General features: G+C 42.7%; 2 protein-coding genes across 6 annotated transcripts; one reads left to right on the top strand and one right to left on the bottom strand.

Moving 5' to 3' along the window:
- Positions 1–1,357: 1,357 nt before the first annotated feature.
- GFOD2 (Gfo/Idh/MocA-like oxidoreductase domain containing 2) lies at positions 1,358–8,098 on the top strand. 3 transcript variants are annotated; one of them, XM_089540470.1, is made up of 3 exons: positions 1,358–1,443; positions 2,745–3,089; positions 6,323–8,098. In XM_089540470.1, exons 2-3 carry the CDS (start codon positions 2,831–2,833, stop codon positions 7,219–7,221), a joined length of 1,158 nt encoding a protein of 385 aa, XP_089396596.1. In that variant the 5' UTR covers positions 1,358–1,443; positions 2,745–2,830; the 3' UTR covers positions 7,222–8,098. The 3 variants fall into 3 exon arrangements, with proteins under 3 accessions (XP_089396596.1, XP_089396597.1, XP_089396598.1); XM_089540471.1 differs by lacking the exon at positions 1,358–1,443 and adding an exon at positions 1,701–1,767; XM_089540472.1 differs by lacking the exons at positions 1,358–1,443; positions 2,745–3,089 and adding an exon at positions 5,154–5,247.
- A 983-nt stretch (positions 8,099–9,081) lies between these two features.
- CUNH16orf86 (chromosome unknown C16orf86 homolog) lies at positions 9,082–16,092 on the bottom strand. Of its 3 annotated transcripts, none has more exons than XM_089540474.1 (6): positions 16,022–16,092; positions 13,005–13,124; positions 12,388–12,545; positions 11,142–11,350; positions 10,171–10,332; positions 9,082–9,412 (listed from the first exon to the last, which is right to left on the bottom strand). In XM_089540474.1, exons 2-6 carry the CDS (start codon positions 13,119–13,121, stop codon positions 9,252–9,254), a joined length of 807 nt encoding a protein of 268 aa, XP_089396600.1. In that variant the 5' UTR covers positions 13,122–13,124; positions 16,022–16,092; the 3' UTR covers positions 9,082–9,251. The 3 variants fall into 3 exon arrangements, with proteins under 3 accessions (XP_089396600.1, XP_089396599.1, XP_089396602.1); XM_089540473.1 differs by lacking the exon at positions 16,022–16,092 and adding an exon at positions 14,703–14,794; XM_089540476.1 differs by lacking the exons at positions 10,171–10,332; positions 16,022–16,092 and adding an exon at positions 14,703–14,794.
- Between the last annotated feature and the right edge of the window lie 55 nt (positions 16,093–16,147).

The following is a 16,147-nucleotide window of genomic DNA, read 5'->3' as shown; positions in this document are numbered from 1 at the left end:
AAAGCCAACCTTTTACCTCAGGAAAGGGGCTTTCCTCTCTTCCCTCTGTTTTTTAATTGACATTTTGCTCCTTTTTCCAACACAGGATTCAAGAGAGAAGCAGAGAGAAAGAGAAAAGGGGAAAGAAAGCCTGAAGAGAAAACAAGAGGGAAGAAGAAGAAGAAGACTGAAGAAACCAGGAATGATGGAGGAAGCGGAGGCAAGGATGTTTGCATGCTGCCTCCTTCTTCCACTTCTTGTCAGGAGTTTATCACATGGGAGGAATTTCTCTTAATTTTGAATGAAAAGAAAGTGGGGCCAAAACACATTCACCTGAATTCGCTAATTCAGCTAATTTACGTGAATGCGAATTGCGTTTGAACTGGCTTCCCATTGCCCGAAATTGTGTGTGATCACCTCTCACGCAACAACGTGAAAGCCCATGATCGCATTTGGATTGCCATTGGATTATACTTCCAGTTTGCCTTGTCTGATAAGGTGAAGAGGGCTTGGAGTGGCCTTTGGCTGCTACATCCCCAATTGGCAACTGCCTTGCCAGACTCTCTCGGAAAACAACAACACACTCACTACTTCCTCAGTAACTGAAGCATTTTACATATTTCAAGTAACCAACTGTTTCCTATAGCTGCCTGCTTTAATTACATTCCCTCAGGACTGCCCTCGGACTTTGCAAAACGCACATTTAAGCAACAAAACACTTGCATCATAAGAAGGCCTATTATGGGAAAACACCACACACTTCTCCTATGCTCTAATTCAAATATGGAGATCAGGGTTCGAATCCCAGTAAGCCATGGAAACCCAATGGGCGACCTTAAGCAAGTCACACACAAAATATATAAACAAAATCATTATCTGTTATTTTAAGGTATGTTTTAATGTGTGAATGGTTTAATTGTTAGATGGAGTTGTGTATTTTAACTTATAAGCCTGGACAAAGAGGGATATAAAGAGCTCAGAATGCTTAGGGACTCCACAGTTTTTGGTTTTGACAATGCTCAACTTGTGTGAGGAAGTGGGTTGTTTCCTTTTATTTTTAGCTACGTTTAGGAATATGAGAGAGAGAGAGAGAGAGAGACAAAGAGGGGGGGAAAAAGGGCCTGCGGCGCCTTTAAACAAAGAAACCGGGCAAAAATGGCGTCCGTGGCGCTGCTTTTCCCTTATGCGCATGCGCGGACTCGAATTAAAAAAGTGCAAAGGGAAAGGGGCGACTCAGGCGAGAGGGAGTTTGCGCGTGCGCAGAGGGAAGAGGCAGGGAAGGGGTGCCGTCGGGGTCGAGGGAGGTGCGCGCGCACGCGGGGGCGGAGCCCGAGGGGGCGGGGAAAACGCCCCGCCCCCTCTCCCTCGGGCTCCTCCCCGCGTGCGCGCGCACCTCCCTCGAACCCGACGGCTGTTCTTTTTCCCCTCACAGTCTTCCTCAGTCGCTGAGGCGGGAAGCCAAAGGTAAGAAAGAGGAGGCCTCCCTGAGGCGAAAACGACCGTAAGGGAGCGAGTAGTAGGGCCCCGAAGAAGGGGTGCCCCCTGGGTAACATTTCTATGACGACGTGGGCTGCGTTGGGGTGGGGCCGTTTGGCTGCAGCAAACACGCCCAAGGCGGTCCTTCCTTCCTTCCTTCCTTCCTTCCTTCCTTTGGATTGGTCGGGCAGCCCCCTTCTTGAACCTTTGGCTGTCTGTTGCTCCTGATCTGACAAAAGAGGAGCCTGAGGGTCTTTAACAACTCGTGGGTTTGGTGCAAGGGGACGTTTTGTGGAGGGGCGAGTTGTTCAGGTGAGTGGTGCGTGTGTGTGTGTTATACACACACATATATACACACACACATGCACGTATATATACATACATACGCATACACACACAGATACACACACACACACATATATATATATACACTTACATATGCATACACACAGCTATACACACATACAGTGTATGTATAAAGTCAAAGGCTGGTTATATAAGTTCAGCATCACACAGCTGTTTGATACACACACACATATACACATACATATATACACACACATATATATACACACATGTACACATACATATGTATTCATACATAAGCGTACACATACACACATATATATGTACACACATGCTTGTGTGTCAACATATGCCTATTTATCTCTCTTTAACCTCTCAAGGAGAAGTTAAATCTGATCCTCAGAGCTAAAGGCCATAGTAGTGTGTACAAATACTAGTAATGCACAAGAAAACCATTTCATTTGTTCGGAAGAGGTTTGCCATTGCCTTCCCTGAGGCTGAGAGTCTCTCGGTGGGTTTCATGGCCAAACCAGGAATCGAACTCGTGTGAAGCTGAACTTAAATGACCAGCCTTTGACTGCTTTTGTGTTATATACTCAACTGTAAGTCGGCCTCATGTATAAGTCGAGGGCAGGTTTTGGGGCCAAAGTTACGGAGTTTGCTATGTCCCTTGGATAAGTTGAGGGTAAAGCTTGCAACATGCAACAAAGGATCTAAATGATGAAGCCAAGGAAAACAATGCCAAAGAAGCTACAAAGTTATGGCAGGCGTAACTGTGTTGGCTCACATGAAAGGCTGGATGGAGGAGAGAGGAGAGGGAAATCAGTGCTTCCAGGACAGATTGCACTCTTGCCTTTCACCAGGGAAGGATTCCCTTTTTAATAAGAGTTAAAAACATCTACATGAGTATATACAATAAATATGACTTTTGTAGAGTATGCCAAAGGTGCCTTTTGCTAACGTTTTTCTTCTTCGTGTTTTAGGAACTGGATGAGTTAAGATGCTGAAGAGCCTGGGTTTTATGCCTGAGTCCTGCCCTTGAGAAGTGAACTGAGGGGCCAAACCCAAGATGAAGATGCTTCCTGGCGTGGGGGTCTTTGGGACGGGGAGCTCGGCTCGGATGCTGGTGCCTCTGCTGAGAGCAGAAGGCTTCTCCATTGAGGCTCTCTGGGGGAAAACTGAAGAAGAGGCAAAGCAGCTAGCTGAGGAAATGGACATTTCCTTCTACACAAGTCGGACGGATGATGTTCTGCTGCACCAGGACGTAGATCTCGTTTGCATCAACATCCCCCCACCCCTAACGCGGCAGATTGCAGTGAAGGCTCTAGGTAGTGTCTTCCTCTTGCCAGTAGTTCTGGTGCTAATTGACAGTTCATTTTCTCTCTGCTAGATCCCAGCTGAGAGGTGATGGCTGTTGCTGAATAATTGATACCATAAAATTGAATGCCTCATTTCGGAGCATTATGTTTCTTTCATAGAACTGAAGAATGCTAAAATATTAAGTCGTATGTGCTGCTAACATAAATTGGGATCTAAGGTTATTCCTTGCTTTTCTTCTCCTGTTGCCAGTTGATTTTTAATAACTGTGTTCATGAGAGCGGATTTGCTTAGCAATGCAAATGGCGGACAGAAATTTTGGGAAGAAAGGCAAATAAAAATCATTCTTTGATTTATTTTAAACAGCCAGAGATACTGTTAGCACTGTATTTCAACTGATCTCAAAAAGAGCTAGCTCTTTTTTAGATGTTGAAGGATAGCTTTTGATATATGCTGAGGGGATTTGTGTGTTACTCATTAACCCATGGAAATTAGGAAAAGAAATAACTGTTGGGTACTTGTTGAGGTAGAAAGCAGTCTGACTTCTGAGCCGTGTGATACCTTTCCTTTTTAATAGCAAGTATGGCAAGGATTTGAATGTTTTCAGGATCCTGATAAACAGGAAACAGAGAGGTGAAGGGATCTCTTGGGGAAATGTTTACATTCCTCCATAAGGAATGCCGACTCAAGATGGCAGATGTCCAAACAAGAACCGTTTTATAGAGACTGACTTGTTGTTTTTGTTATTGTTGTTGCCTTCAAGCCAAGCGAACCCATCACAGGGTTTTCTTGGGCTGAGAATGTGTGACTTTCCCAAGGTTAGTCCGTGAGTTTTCATGGCCAGGTGAGGATTTGGTAGCAGTTCCTCCTAAAAGCATCGACCTGAAAATACCGGGCTGTTCAACTGTACAGATAAACAAATATTATTTAGTTGTGTGTATGTATGTTTTTGCCTTCAAGTCATTTTGGGCTTATGGTAATCCTAAACCAAATCTATCACAGGATTTTCTTGGTACGTTTCTTGAGAGGGGGCTTGCCATTGCCCTTCTCTGAGACTGAGAGGGTGACTTGCCCATTGTCACCCAGTGGGTTTCCATGGCTGAGCCAGGAGTCAAACCCTGGTCTCCAGAGTTGCAGTCTCACATTCAGACTGCTACACTACAGTGGCTTAGTTAGTCTGGCTTTTGGCAATTTAACATATTGTTGCAGAAGGGTCATATGATGAGTGTGTGTGTGATGTATCTTTATTCTCATTGTTACATTTTAAATACTTTTGTTTTAAATAAGCACTGTTTTTAATAAGACAATTTATTTAATTGTTTTAAACCTTTTTGTTATAATTATGGTTGTTTAGACAAGGGGAAACAGTGGCCTTAAGGGCCATTGTGGGAATGAGGGTTGTGTGAAGCCTCTTTTTTCAGGGTCCCTCAAAACCACTATGTAGCTGTTTTTTTATCCTGCTCTTCACCTGCCTGCATGAGCTGACTCTGGCCGCACCATTTTGGGACTGACTGACTGACTGGCAATGAAGAGTTGGAGCATGTGGCGAAGGAGGAGAAGCAGCAGCAAAAAGGGGCTTTCACATTTGAGACCCTTAAACTCTGGGACTTGGCTGGCAGATTGAACCTGCACTAATGATCCTACTTTCTTTCATCAGACAGGCTAAGAGAGGAGGTAGCAGAAGGAATAATGTTTGTGTGTGTAAGTGGGGGAGGTAACTTGAAGTTGTGTGGAGAAGGCACGTTTCTGGGGAAGGAAGGAGAGGGGAGTATCCAGGGTCTATTCTTTAAAAGAGTTCTTTGTGTCTCTCAGGCTGAGAACCTTCTTCACTAGGGAGAAGAATGGGAAGCTGGCTGTGTCCCACTCTGCCTCAATGAGGAAGGATTGTGAGGTTGATAATGATCAACGCTTTTATGTTTGCTTGAGTTGTCTGGACCTACTCATGGAATTTGAATTAAAATATCCTTCTTTTGCAGGAGCTTCTCCGTTTGCACCCAGTCACCATGAGATCAACAAGCAAGCAGCAGTCAAGCATTGACTGAGAAGCATCTTATCTACTCCATCTTTTGTTGCAAGGCTGGCATGGGAAAAGGCTTCTCTGTTGCTGCTCAGCAAGCTGCTCAGTTCCTGGTCTCAAGGTGACTGAGTGCAAAGGGAACAACTATTGAGGTTGGTTGTTATGAGTTTGCAATAGAACACTAAACCTTATATCAGGAAGTAAGTGTTGGTGGGTGCTAGGATTGTTGCCTAAGTGGAAAGAGGGCAGTAGCCCTCCAAAATTTGGGAAGTACTGATCTACGCTGTGAACACACTTTGAGGTCCAGGCTTGCAGAAAGGAGGGGTATAAAATAAATAATATGAACCAAGGATTTTCTGTATCTTGTAATAGCAGTGTGAGAAGAAGAGCACATATATTATATGTGGCTAAGCACAATTCTGCAAAGCACATTCTCCTGCAAATCTTGATTTTCATTTTGTAAGCATTAATCACTTGTGATACAATAGTGAATATACAGTGGGACTCCCCTGTGGGCAGGCTTCCAGTCTGCAAATTTGACCACCCACAGATCGCTACACCCCATATTTTCCAAGGGAGGTGACATGAATGCCCTCATGCTGAAGCATGCATGTTGACGTTGCTGCCATTGGATAACAATAGCTTTTCAAGATGTGCCTTCTACTGTACATCAATATTTTTAGACAGAGAGCAGGTTATTCTGATCTTGGGTTTAGCAGTGTGACATTTAAGGCGGTAGTTTAAGGTAAATTAACTTCATTAACCCATTTCCTACATTTTCCAAGACCCAGCAGTCAAGGTGGCTTACAAAAGCGAAAACAGATACAGATTAAAAACACATATATAAAAATATATAGAAAGTTAAAAAGTAATTTAATGAGCTGTGAAACTGAGTTGGTATTAGTAGAAATCTATTCATCTGTCTCAGTACTATTTTAGTTTTCTGAAAGCTCATAGTTGTTTATTTTATTTTTGTTTATTTGTTTATTTAAACAAAAATCGCTCTGGAAGTTTTCCAGAATTCTTCCTTCCTTTGTTCTTCTATGAGTGAAATCAAAACAGATCTCCCAGAAAAAATGGAATAAAAGGTTTTTGTCCTTGTTTCTTTATAAATCCCCATGTCTAGTGATGCTGTTGTATTGGTTGATAATGATCCACACCTTTATGTTTGCTTGAGTTGTCTGGACCTACTCATGGAATTTGAATTAAAATATCCTTCTTTTGCAGGTATTGGAAAGAATGTCATCTGTGAGAAAGCTGCTACCTCTGTTGATGCTTTCAGGATGGTCACAGCTGCCAGATATTATCCCAAACTCATGAGTCTTGTAGGCAATGTGCTGAGATTTCTACCAGCTTTTGTCAAAATGAAGCAATTAATAGAAGAACACTATGTGGGCAATGTCCTGGTCTGCGATGTCAGAGTGTACTGGGGGAGCCTTCTCAGCCACAAATACAACTGGATCTGTGATGAATTGATGGGTGGGGGTGGCCTGCATACAATGGGGACTTACATCATAGACCTCCTCACGCACCTGACAAACCGAAAGGCTGAGAAAGTGCATGGCTTGCTGAAAACTTTTGTGAAACAGAACTCTGCCATCAGTGGCATCCGGCATGTCACCAGTGATGACTTTTGCTTTTTCCAGATGCTGATGACAGGAGGCGTATGTAGTACAGTGACTTTGAACTTCAACATGCCTGGGTCGTTTGTTCATGAGGTTATGGTCGTTGGGTCGGCTGGACGCCTTATAGCGCGTGGGACAGATTTGTATGGCCAGAAGAACACTGCTTCCCATGAGGAGATTTTGTTTGCAGATTCTCTGAATGTCCATGCAGGACTTTTAGATAAAGGATTCAAAGACATCCCCCTGTTGTATCTCAAAGGGATGGTATACTTAGTGCAAGCACTTCGTCACTCCTTCCAGGAACAGGAAGACCAGCGAACCTGGGATCCCAAGCCAGTGGCTATGGCAGCTTCTTTTGAAGATGGCCTTTATATGCAAAGTGTAGTAGATGCTATTAAAAAATCCAGCCGGTCTGGGGACTGGGAAATGGTGGAGGTCATGACTGAGGAACCAGATGCCAATCAAAACCTCTGTGAAGCACTACAACGAAATAACCTATAATAGAAAGACTCCTGGAGAGCAGAACCAATTGGAAGGATGAAGAAATCATTAGGATGGATACATTTCATTACTTGTGATGGGTGTGGAGGAGGGGGAAGAATGGTCAGTTGTATTTGTGGGTAAAACATCCAAACCTTTTTGGTTTTTTAATCTAATGTAGAATGTTTTAAGTGTTGTGGATCTATGTGTCATTGGTTATTTTAAAGCTAAACTTACTGAACTGTGTATCATTAAGAAAACTTGAATTGCCCTTTGCACTCAAAATAGCTAAAACAAAAGAGTGGACTCTCTGCCGTTGTGGGCAAGTCAGTCTCCCTTATATGTATTCTTGCAGGTTGCACACGATGGCATATACTGGTAGAGAAGCATCTGTTTTTTGTAGGAATGCAAGATGTATCTTCTGACATTTCTTGATGAACACTCCCTCCAGGGAATTGTAATGAGACTAACATTAAATTTGGTCTTTAAGATTAGAAGGAACTGATAGCAGCTTCTGTAGTTTAGGGCCAGGTTAGGTAGCACACATATTTCTTTTCATACCTTTTCCCATTTGTATAGAAAAGCAGTAGAGGCCTTATTACAACACTTAAAGAAATATGGGAGACTGAATACCCCCATGATTTATGTTCAGTAGCCATGAGCTGTAGTGCTTCTTCCTGTTCCTCACACTGTTACTGTGTGGGAGTAGATAAAGATACCTAGCAGCACTTGGCTCAGAGCAAGCTTGGTAGGGAGAGTAGTCAGCATCCTACTGTTAAAATAAGAAAACCTGTCACACATAGTATCTGTTCCTTTGTATGTCAAGCAGGATGGACACATGAATGACAGCTCCATCTTTCTTATTTGGGTTTCAGTATTAAAATGTTTTAAATTTAAATCCTGCTCTAACTAACAGGTTTTGCCCTCTTTCTAGAAATAGACAAGTGTGCTGTGGAGTTCATGTGCTTCTCGCCCATGCCAGATGTCAGAGGTGGAAGGCTTTTCATACTCCTCTGACACTCTCTCTTATCCTGCACTGAGCTGTCAAATTGCACCAGTGGTTGTCTTCTGACATTGGTTGCTTTAGCAGAATGGAAGCCAAAGCCACAAACAGTTTTGCTAATCAAATATTTTACAGCTTAGTAATCAAGCTCTCTTTTATGAGGCAGGTATTTAATCTGTCAAGTGATGGAAGATTGGATGGGGAAAAAAGTAGTCCATTGCTATCCTCCACTGAGTGCTGGCGAGATAATTGTTAGAGGCAACAACTATTTTAGTGAGGTAAGCAGGTTTAATCAAGACAGAACTTGGAAAAGTTGTTTTTTGGACAGAAACTCTCAGAACTACCCAACTCATGTTCTGAATCAAGCCCTGGATAGTGTTCACTGCCCCTTTTGACTTGTATTCTGTGGGACACAGGGGCTGTTTTCAGACAGTTCTTAATGTGCAATGATCAGATCGCACACCTGTTCTTTGCTTGGGTTGAAATTGAGAAAGGTTGCTAACTTTTATATGAAATACATTGTTTACTTGAATGTTTTTTATGTTTTCCTACTAAGTTTTAATCCTGTGCATTAATATAAAGCATTAATAAGTAACCTCCTGTGTTTGCTTGGAAGTGATGACTTACTGTGGAAGGGAAACCAAGTACAGATAAGAATCAAAAACTGATCAGCTGTTTTCTTGTCCCGGTTTTTCTCTTCTGAGCCTTTGAAGTTATTTTTAAATCTAACAGCTGTATCCTTAATTCCAGCTGCAGATGCTGGTCTTGTACAAGGTCCTTATCTTTTTTTTGTCCTTTTCTGCAGTTGCTCAGGAACCAGTTGAGCTGGCATTCAATTCCCCTTTCTTTTACAAATGAGACAAAGGCAGACACTGGCTTGACACTTGAATGTAATAAAGAATGCTTGGGGAAATACACTCAGTAGGGATAGAAGGCACATTTAATAAAATAAACTGTATCCAAACATTGTAAAATTGTGAGGAGTTAAGCTAGCTCTGCTGCCCTTAGGCTTATCTCATTGAGTAGCTCCACATCCAAGTGGATGGTGCTATTTGTTCTGTGGTGACAGTGGTGGGACAAGATGAGCTGCACAGACACTGAGCATCTTATCAATGTCTACTTGTGTGGACTTGTCTACCTCTGTTTTCACTGAAGCTCCTGAAGTGGCACTTACTGGACTTCTCAGTTCTTTACCTTTGTCATATGGAACTGCAACAGAAAATTAAAAACTTAGTATGAATCCATCTGTCTCTTGAATTGCTATAGAAAGGCAAGGTGAGCTGTTATTGTGTGTCTTCAAATGGTAGAATGATAGAGTTGGAAGAGACCACAACATCTAGTCCAACCCCTGCCACGCAGGAACTCTCAATCAAAGCACCCTGGCGGATGGCCAGCCAGCCTCAATTTAAAGACCTCCAAAGAAGACTCCACCACACTCCGAGGAAATGTGTTCCACTGTCAAATAGTTCCTACTGTCAGGAAGTTCTTCCTAATGTTGAGGTGGAATCTCTCTTCCTATAGCTTGATTTCTTTGCTCCAGGTCCTAGTCTCTGGAACAGCAGAAAACAAGCTTGCTCCATCCTCAGTATGACACCCCTTCAAAGATTTAAACAGGGCTATCATGTCACTTATTAAATTTCTCCAGGCTAAACATAATCAGCTCCCTAAGTCTCTCCTCATAGGGCATAGTTTCCAGACCCATCACCATTTAGTTGCTCTCCTGCGTGAGTGATTTGCTCAAAGATATCGAGTGGGTCTACATGTCCAAGTGGGGGATTTGAACCCTGGCCTCCCAGAGTTCTAATCCAGCACTCAAACCGCTACACCAGTGCTAGTTCATTTGTCTTGTTCTATTTCTCATGGGTCCTTCAAAGCCGAACCCATTATGCCACTCTATCCTCATGATGATTTGGGATGAGGAGGGAGAAGTGTACTGTTCCCCTCCTTGTGGGTTCCCAGCTTATTACCTATATTTGAAGTTATTCTCAGTTCCAAAGGGCCTGTCTTGTTCTCTAAGGTGGGAGGAACCTCTGTTTGGGGTAGATCACTTTCCTTGTCTGATGGGTTGTTCATCTCTGGATTGTCATAGTTGATGTATTGATACAAAGGCCGCAGGCGCTGAGACTTTCCTAGAAATAAGATGAAGTCAGCTTTCAAAAGCCAGGCAGTCTCTGAATCATATGAGGCTATTGGGGTAAAAATTATTGTGCCTACTTAAAAGAGGGGCGGGGGGGGGGAATCCTTTATCCTTCCCTTTTCTCCATCATAGAAGGTGCTTGAGAACAAGAAATGTCTCCTATCCTGACCCAATCTGCTTTCACTTGACAGTTATCCCAACAAACAACAAGTTTTGCAAGGCCATATGATAGCGGAGCAGGAATGGTTTGCTAGGAACATGTTAATGCCTTTTGAGGAAGAGAGAACTTTGCCCTGTATGCAGCACAAGGTCTCTGGAACCAGAATTCCTCTGCTGAAGATATTTCTGGTAGACCAGGGAAATACAACTACCTGGTTTTGGGAAGCTTTGCAAATGAACTAGGAATTAGAGGCATTTGTGGCAGCCACCCCTCATTCATCATGCTGGTTGGGAATGATGGAAGTATTTAATCCAATATATCTAGAGAAGGTCATGTTGGGGAAGCTGCTTTTGGAGATGGGATTGCAAACTACAAGAAATCTCCAGTGCATCTGACACGAACTTGGTAAGATGTTGTGTTTAAACCACTGCGGTCAATTGCCTCTGTTTGTGGGTAACATATGCAGCTCAAAAGGTCTCACTGTCTTTTCTTCATTAGTGCTTTATAGGAACTAGTAGAATCTTTTCATTTTCTACACATCAGTTACAATTCATATTCCCACCCTGGATAAAATACTCTTCCCCATCTCTCCCAGCCCAGGAAGACCTAGCTTGTATCTTCACATGTTTCTTTCCACTCACTCTCTACACCTGCAGACTCTTGAGGTAGTACACTCCCAGTACTGGCAGATGGAGCCACTAGGATTTCCAGCGTGCTTTTCCTTTTCTTGGATTTCTTGGGCTGCTTTGGTAAATGTGGAACTTCAGCCTTGGGGACCAATGTCTCCTCCGCCTTTATAGGGAGCTTCTTGAAGTCTGGGTGTTGGAAAATGAGCACGTCAGAGTCAGCTCTATGGGATGGAAACAAGACAAGATAGCAGGGATGAGAGGGATGAGAAGCAAGGAGGAAGAGGAGAAGTCGTTCCGGCAAAACTTCGGTGGCCTGTTAGGGACTCTGGTACACCATTTGCTAAATCAACTGCCCTTTACCTTGTGCCTTCCAGATGTCTTGAATGACAACTCCCATAATTTTAAACCAGACTAAGCTGGTTGAGGATAATGGGAATTGTAGTCCAATCAACTTGTCAGGGGAGAATGGTAAGTAGCCATTCCCTCAGAGATGGACTAGAAAAGCTGCTCTTTCCTGCTTTTCCTTTCAAATACTTTTCAGCAGGAAAAAGAACCAGGCAGTTGCGAATAACACATTTGTATTCAAACATTAACATTTGTAGACTTGGAACTCTTGGATTCTCAGTCCACTGATAGGAGCAAGGCCACTCTGCTGCCTGTGGTACAAGACATGATGGTACATTCTTCAATCTTGGAAACATTTATTTTTTGGAATAGAGGTCCTAGCATTCCCTAGCCAAAATGGCTAGTTTTAGAATTCTGGGAACTGTAGTCCAAAAAAGGAACTTTCCTTGGCAAGCTCTGTGCTATTCCTATTTATATATTGAAGCCAACTGGGCTGAAAGTTGAATAAGACTGGTTGATGGGACAGCATTCTCACTTGAGGGCAAAGACTAGCTTTGAGAATATGGGGCAGGCTGTATACCACTGACAACTGTCTACCAATAGGAAAAATAGCTGGAGGGATGATTTTAAAGGCTACTGGTTCTCTTCTCCAAAACCTCAGAAACTTTTGCTTTCCTTGAACCACCAGAATGCTTTATCGGTGAAGCCAACATATTTAAGAAGCTGTCTTGCTTTGAAGCCAATAGTTCGTCCATTTTGCCACCTCTGCCTGCTTAGTTGTACAGAGGTTTACCCCAGTACTGCTAACTGATATCCTTAAACTTGCAAGATGCCAAGACCTGACCTCACTTCTTTTCCCCATGTGCCCTACCACCACACTGTGGGAAACATACAGAAATCTTTCGTGACCTACTTTGTCATTCTTGCTTTAAAACCGTAAGTTGTAAGCCAGGCCTGGAGCACAGGAACAGATTTCAGATGCTTGACTTCTGGAAAGAGTTCCTGGTGCCGCTGGATCTCTTCCTCATACAACTTGGTGTGGAGGAGAATGCCCTTCCCATCTTCATGCCACTGTAATGGATGAAACATAACCATTACCATGTGGAGGATGCCAATCGAACAACAAAGAAACTTTTCTGGAACATGGCCACATAGCCTGAAAAACCCACAAAAAACTATGGATGCTGACCATGAAAGCCTTCGACTTTACATTGGAAACTGCAGAGCTTGTATTTGGGTTTACATTGAGATAGCAACAGCCTGGCAGCTTTTGCCACTTTATGGAAGTTCTGCTGGGAACACTTGCATATAATAACTTTGCACAGCGCAAACTACTTTTGCACTTTGAATATAATTTGCAGCAATGGAAGTAAGCTGATGTCAAGGTGGAGGAGTGGAAGGAGGAAGGAGAAACTGGGATATTTTAAAAGTATCTGGAAAAGCAGGCAGATCATTACTGTAATTGGAGGGTATGATATCTTGCCCTCTCTTCCTTCACATACTCTCTCAGAAATAGTGCTCATCCTTTACCTCCAGTGACTTGATAGTGGAGTTATCCAAAGCTGCAGCCAGTTGGAAAAGGAAGTTTGGAGGTGCTGTCTTCCCTCCAGACTTTTTCTCATTGGGACTCCTTGCAGGGGCAGCCATTGTCTGTGAAAAGGGAAAGATCAGAAATGGTACAAACTAAATGGTTCTTGGATTTTGCATGTCCTGGACAGGCAACATGACCAGGGCCAGCCAGACCCTCCCTCTGGACAGCACTGTGCTGAGATTTATATTTGTTGCGCAGCAGTTCAGATGAAAAAGACAAGAGATCCACTCTGCTTAACTGTTATTGCTTCTATCCAAGGCCTCTGTCAAGATCCAAGCAAGCTCAGGAAAAATGTGATGCAATTAATGGCAACTGCTATTACATTTAATAGAAATGCTATGTAAAACTTCCAAAAGCAGCACCTTTGAATCGAAGTTCAGTTGTCTTCGCTTCTCCTGACTGCATTCCTACCTATTTGCATCTATGCATATTCTGTTGGCCACACAATTTGTTAGCACCATTCTGAATTAAACCACAACAGTCTGCTCCAAGTTTGATCTGGGAATCCTAAGCACAGAAGGCCCGCCACTTTACATATGCTTGATCTGTCAAGGCTAAACAGTTTCTTCTTTGTACAGATTTTTCCTTAACAGATGTGCCTCCTCTCTTTCAACTGAACTACTTTTGTTGGGAGTTTTACCCAGTATTAAGGCAGACAACAGGGTTACTGTTTGTCTCATTGCATCCTGTTGTTGAGTAAAGAATCCCAAAGAATTTGACAAAACAGTAAAATCTGAGATCCTTACAGCCTTGAAAAATAAAGATGTGTCTCCTCCTCACCATTTCAAAATAGATATATAGATAGCTCTACAGCAGTTGAAAGTTTGTGGAGTTACAGTGGTGAGTAGGATGAAAATAGTACATATATAGAAACATGCCTCATTAGCACTGTTTTCTTTGTCTGGTGCTGTTTTACAAAGACATCATCAGTGGGAACATAACATGCACTAGGAACATCTCTCTTTCCTAATCACAAAGAGATATGATATCTGAAATATATAGGCATATCTTAAAATATCTAGAAGCATAGATGACTAAACTAAGACTGTTGTATTTTGGACATATCATGAGCAATGTTTGATAGGGCGGGAGGCAGTAGGAAAAGGGGGAAACCACATTACAGGTGGATTGATTTTTAAAAAGGAAGCCATGGGCCTGAGTTTGCAAGACTGACCAGGATAGTTGATGACCAGGGATGTGGAGGTTTCCCATTCATAAGGTCACTGTATGCCAAAAGTCAGCTTGACAGCAAATAACAAGAACAATTTTAAAACAAGTAGAGAGAGCCCCTTTGAGACTAGTTGAATGAAATTGGCAGCAAGAGCTTTCCTAGACTTCAGTCTACGTTCCAGGTACATCTGAGGAAGTAGCGATATCTATGAAAGCTCACGCAGCCCATTTCTTTCTTTCAGTGAGTCTCAAAAAGGCTGCAAGATCTCTCTACGTACTGATACTGCAGACTAACACACAGCTATATCTTTGAATGTTAAAATATGCTAGTAGGATGGAAAACAATTTCCCAGCTTATACACAAGGACCCTGCAGTGATCTCCAAAGACCTGCAGTTCCTCCTAATAACAACCTGGAGCTGGCATTTGCATCAAAGAGCGGAGTTAAGGAAAGGATGTGATCCCTACCAGGGCTGTGGCAGTCTGTCTAGACTGAAGCATAGGTAAGGTCTCTCAGGGAAGTAGAGCCTGGTCTATCTTGTAGTGGTGATTGGTAGGCCCTATAGCTATTGCTCTGCCATCCCTTACTACCAGTTGCTAGGCTACACAAGGACTACAGCATTCTGGCCACTCCGTTGGTGGTTGGTAGGCCAGACAGAAGTGATGGTGCAGTACAACATTGTTGTCACTGTATCCTGTATGACATAACTTTGCTTCTAGCTACAGCATAGGGACCATGGGTATATCATGGGGAGGATGGCGTAACCCAAATAAAAAGTCTGTCTGTTGTGAACTTTTCCTGCAATCCCCAAATTGCTAACACAGCAGTTGTTGTGAACTTTTCCTGCAATCCCCAAATTGCTAACACAGCAGTTGTTGTGAACTTTTCCTGCAATCTCCAGGTTTCTAATATAGCAGTTGTCTGTTTAGAAAAACAATCTAATCATCAAAGAAAAGGATATGGTAGAATACTACAAAACCCCAGCACTGAAAGACAAGGCCTCAGGGTGTCTATTTAATTGGGGACCCATTATTTGCTGGGGAAACCCCTGACCCTGGGTGGTTTCCCTTTGCGTTTGCTGGCTCATGATTTTGGTGTTTTTCAGGACCGGTAGCCAAACCTTGTTTACTTTAAGGGTTTCTTCTTTCCTGTTGAAGTTGTCCAAGTGTTTGTGGGCTTCAATGGCTTCCCTGTGCATTCTGGCCTCATGTTGGCATGGTAAAGATTTTCAGTGTTTTCAAAGAGCATTTTATGCCCAGGATGGCGCATAACGTGTTCTTCTACCGCTGATTTTTCCAGCTGACCCAATCTGCAGTGCCTCTCCTGTTCCTTGATTTGTAACACTGCTTTCCTCCTGTTTAGTGTGTAATGCCTTGCATGAAGAAGAAGCCATTGAGCTTTGAAAGCTTGTGACAAGCATATTGTGCATTTGGGTTGGCCAATAAAGGTATCACTGTTTAAAGCTGGAGGCTTTCATGGCTGGTACCCAGAATATCTCTGAAGATGCCAAAGCCACAGATGCTGGCAAAACATCAGGAATAAAGTCTTCTAGAACAAGGCCCAAAAGCCCACAAAAAACTATGCATCACTGTTTGGTGGGATTCTGTTTTAATTTGCTAAATGGCCAACACATCTACCCCTGCATGTTAATTATGAATTCTGTTTATCCTACACTCATATAATCACTTGTTTGTTTGTTTGTTTGTTTGCCCTTTTTACAGCTATAAAATCCTGCAACTTATACATAAATAGTTTGATTATTTAAAAAAAATTATGATTTTTGCACCTCAACAGAATTTACAGATAAATGTCAAGAAATAGCTTTTCCCTTCAAGATAGAGAGAGGGGGAAAACTACATTTCCCAAGAGGCTTTGCTCCACTTCCGGCTTTGCCACCGGAAGTGTAGGTTGC

This window comes from Sceloporus occidentalis, unplaced genomic scaffold (genome assembly GCF_023333645.1).
Source record: "Sceloporus occidentalis isolate IW3139 unplaced genomic scaffold, rSceOcc1.0.p SCAF_10, whole genome shotgun sequence".
NCBI classification, from domain to species: Eukaryota; Metazoa; Chordata; class Lepidosauria; order Squamata; family Phrynosomatidae; genus Sceloporus; species Sceloporus occidentalis.
This window is presented reverse-complemented; position numbering and strand designations above follow the sequence as displayed.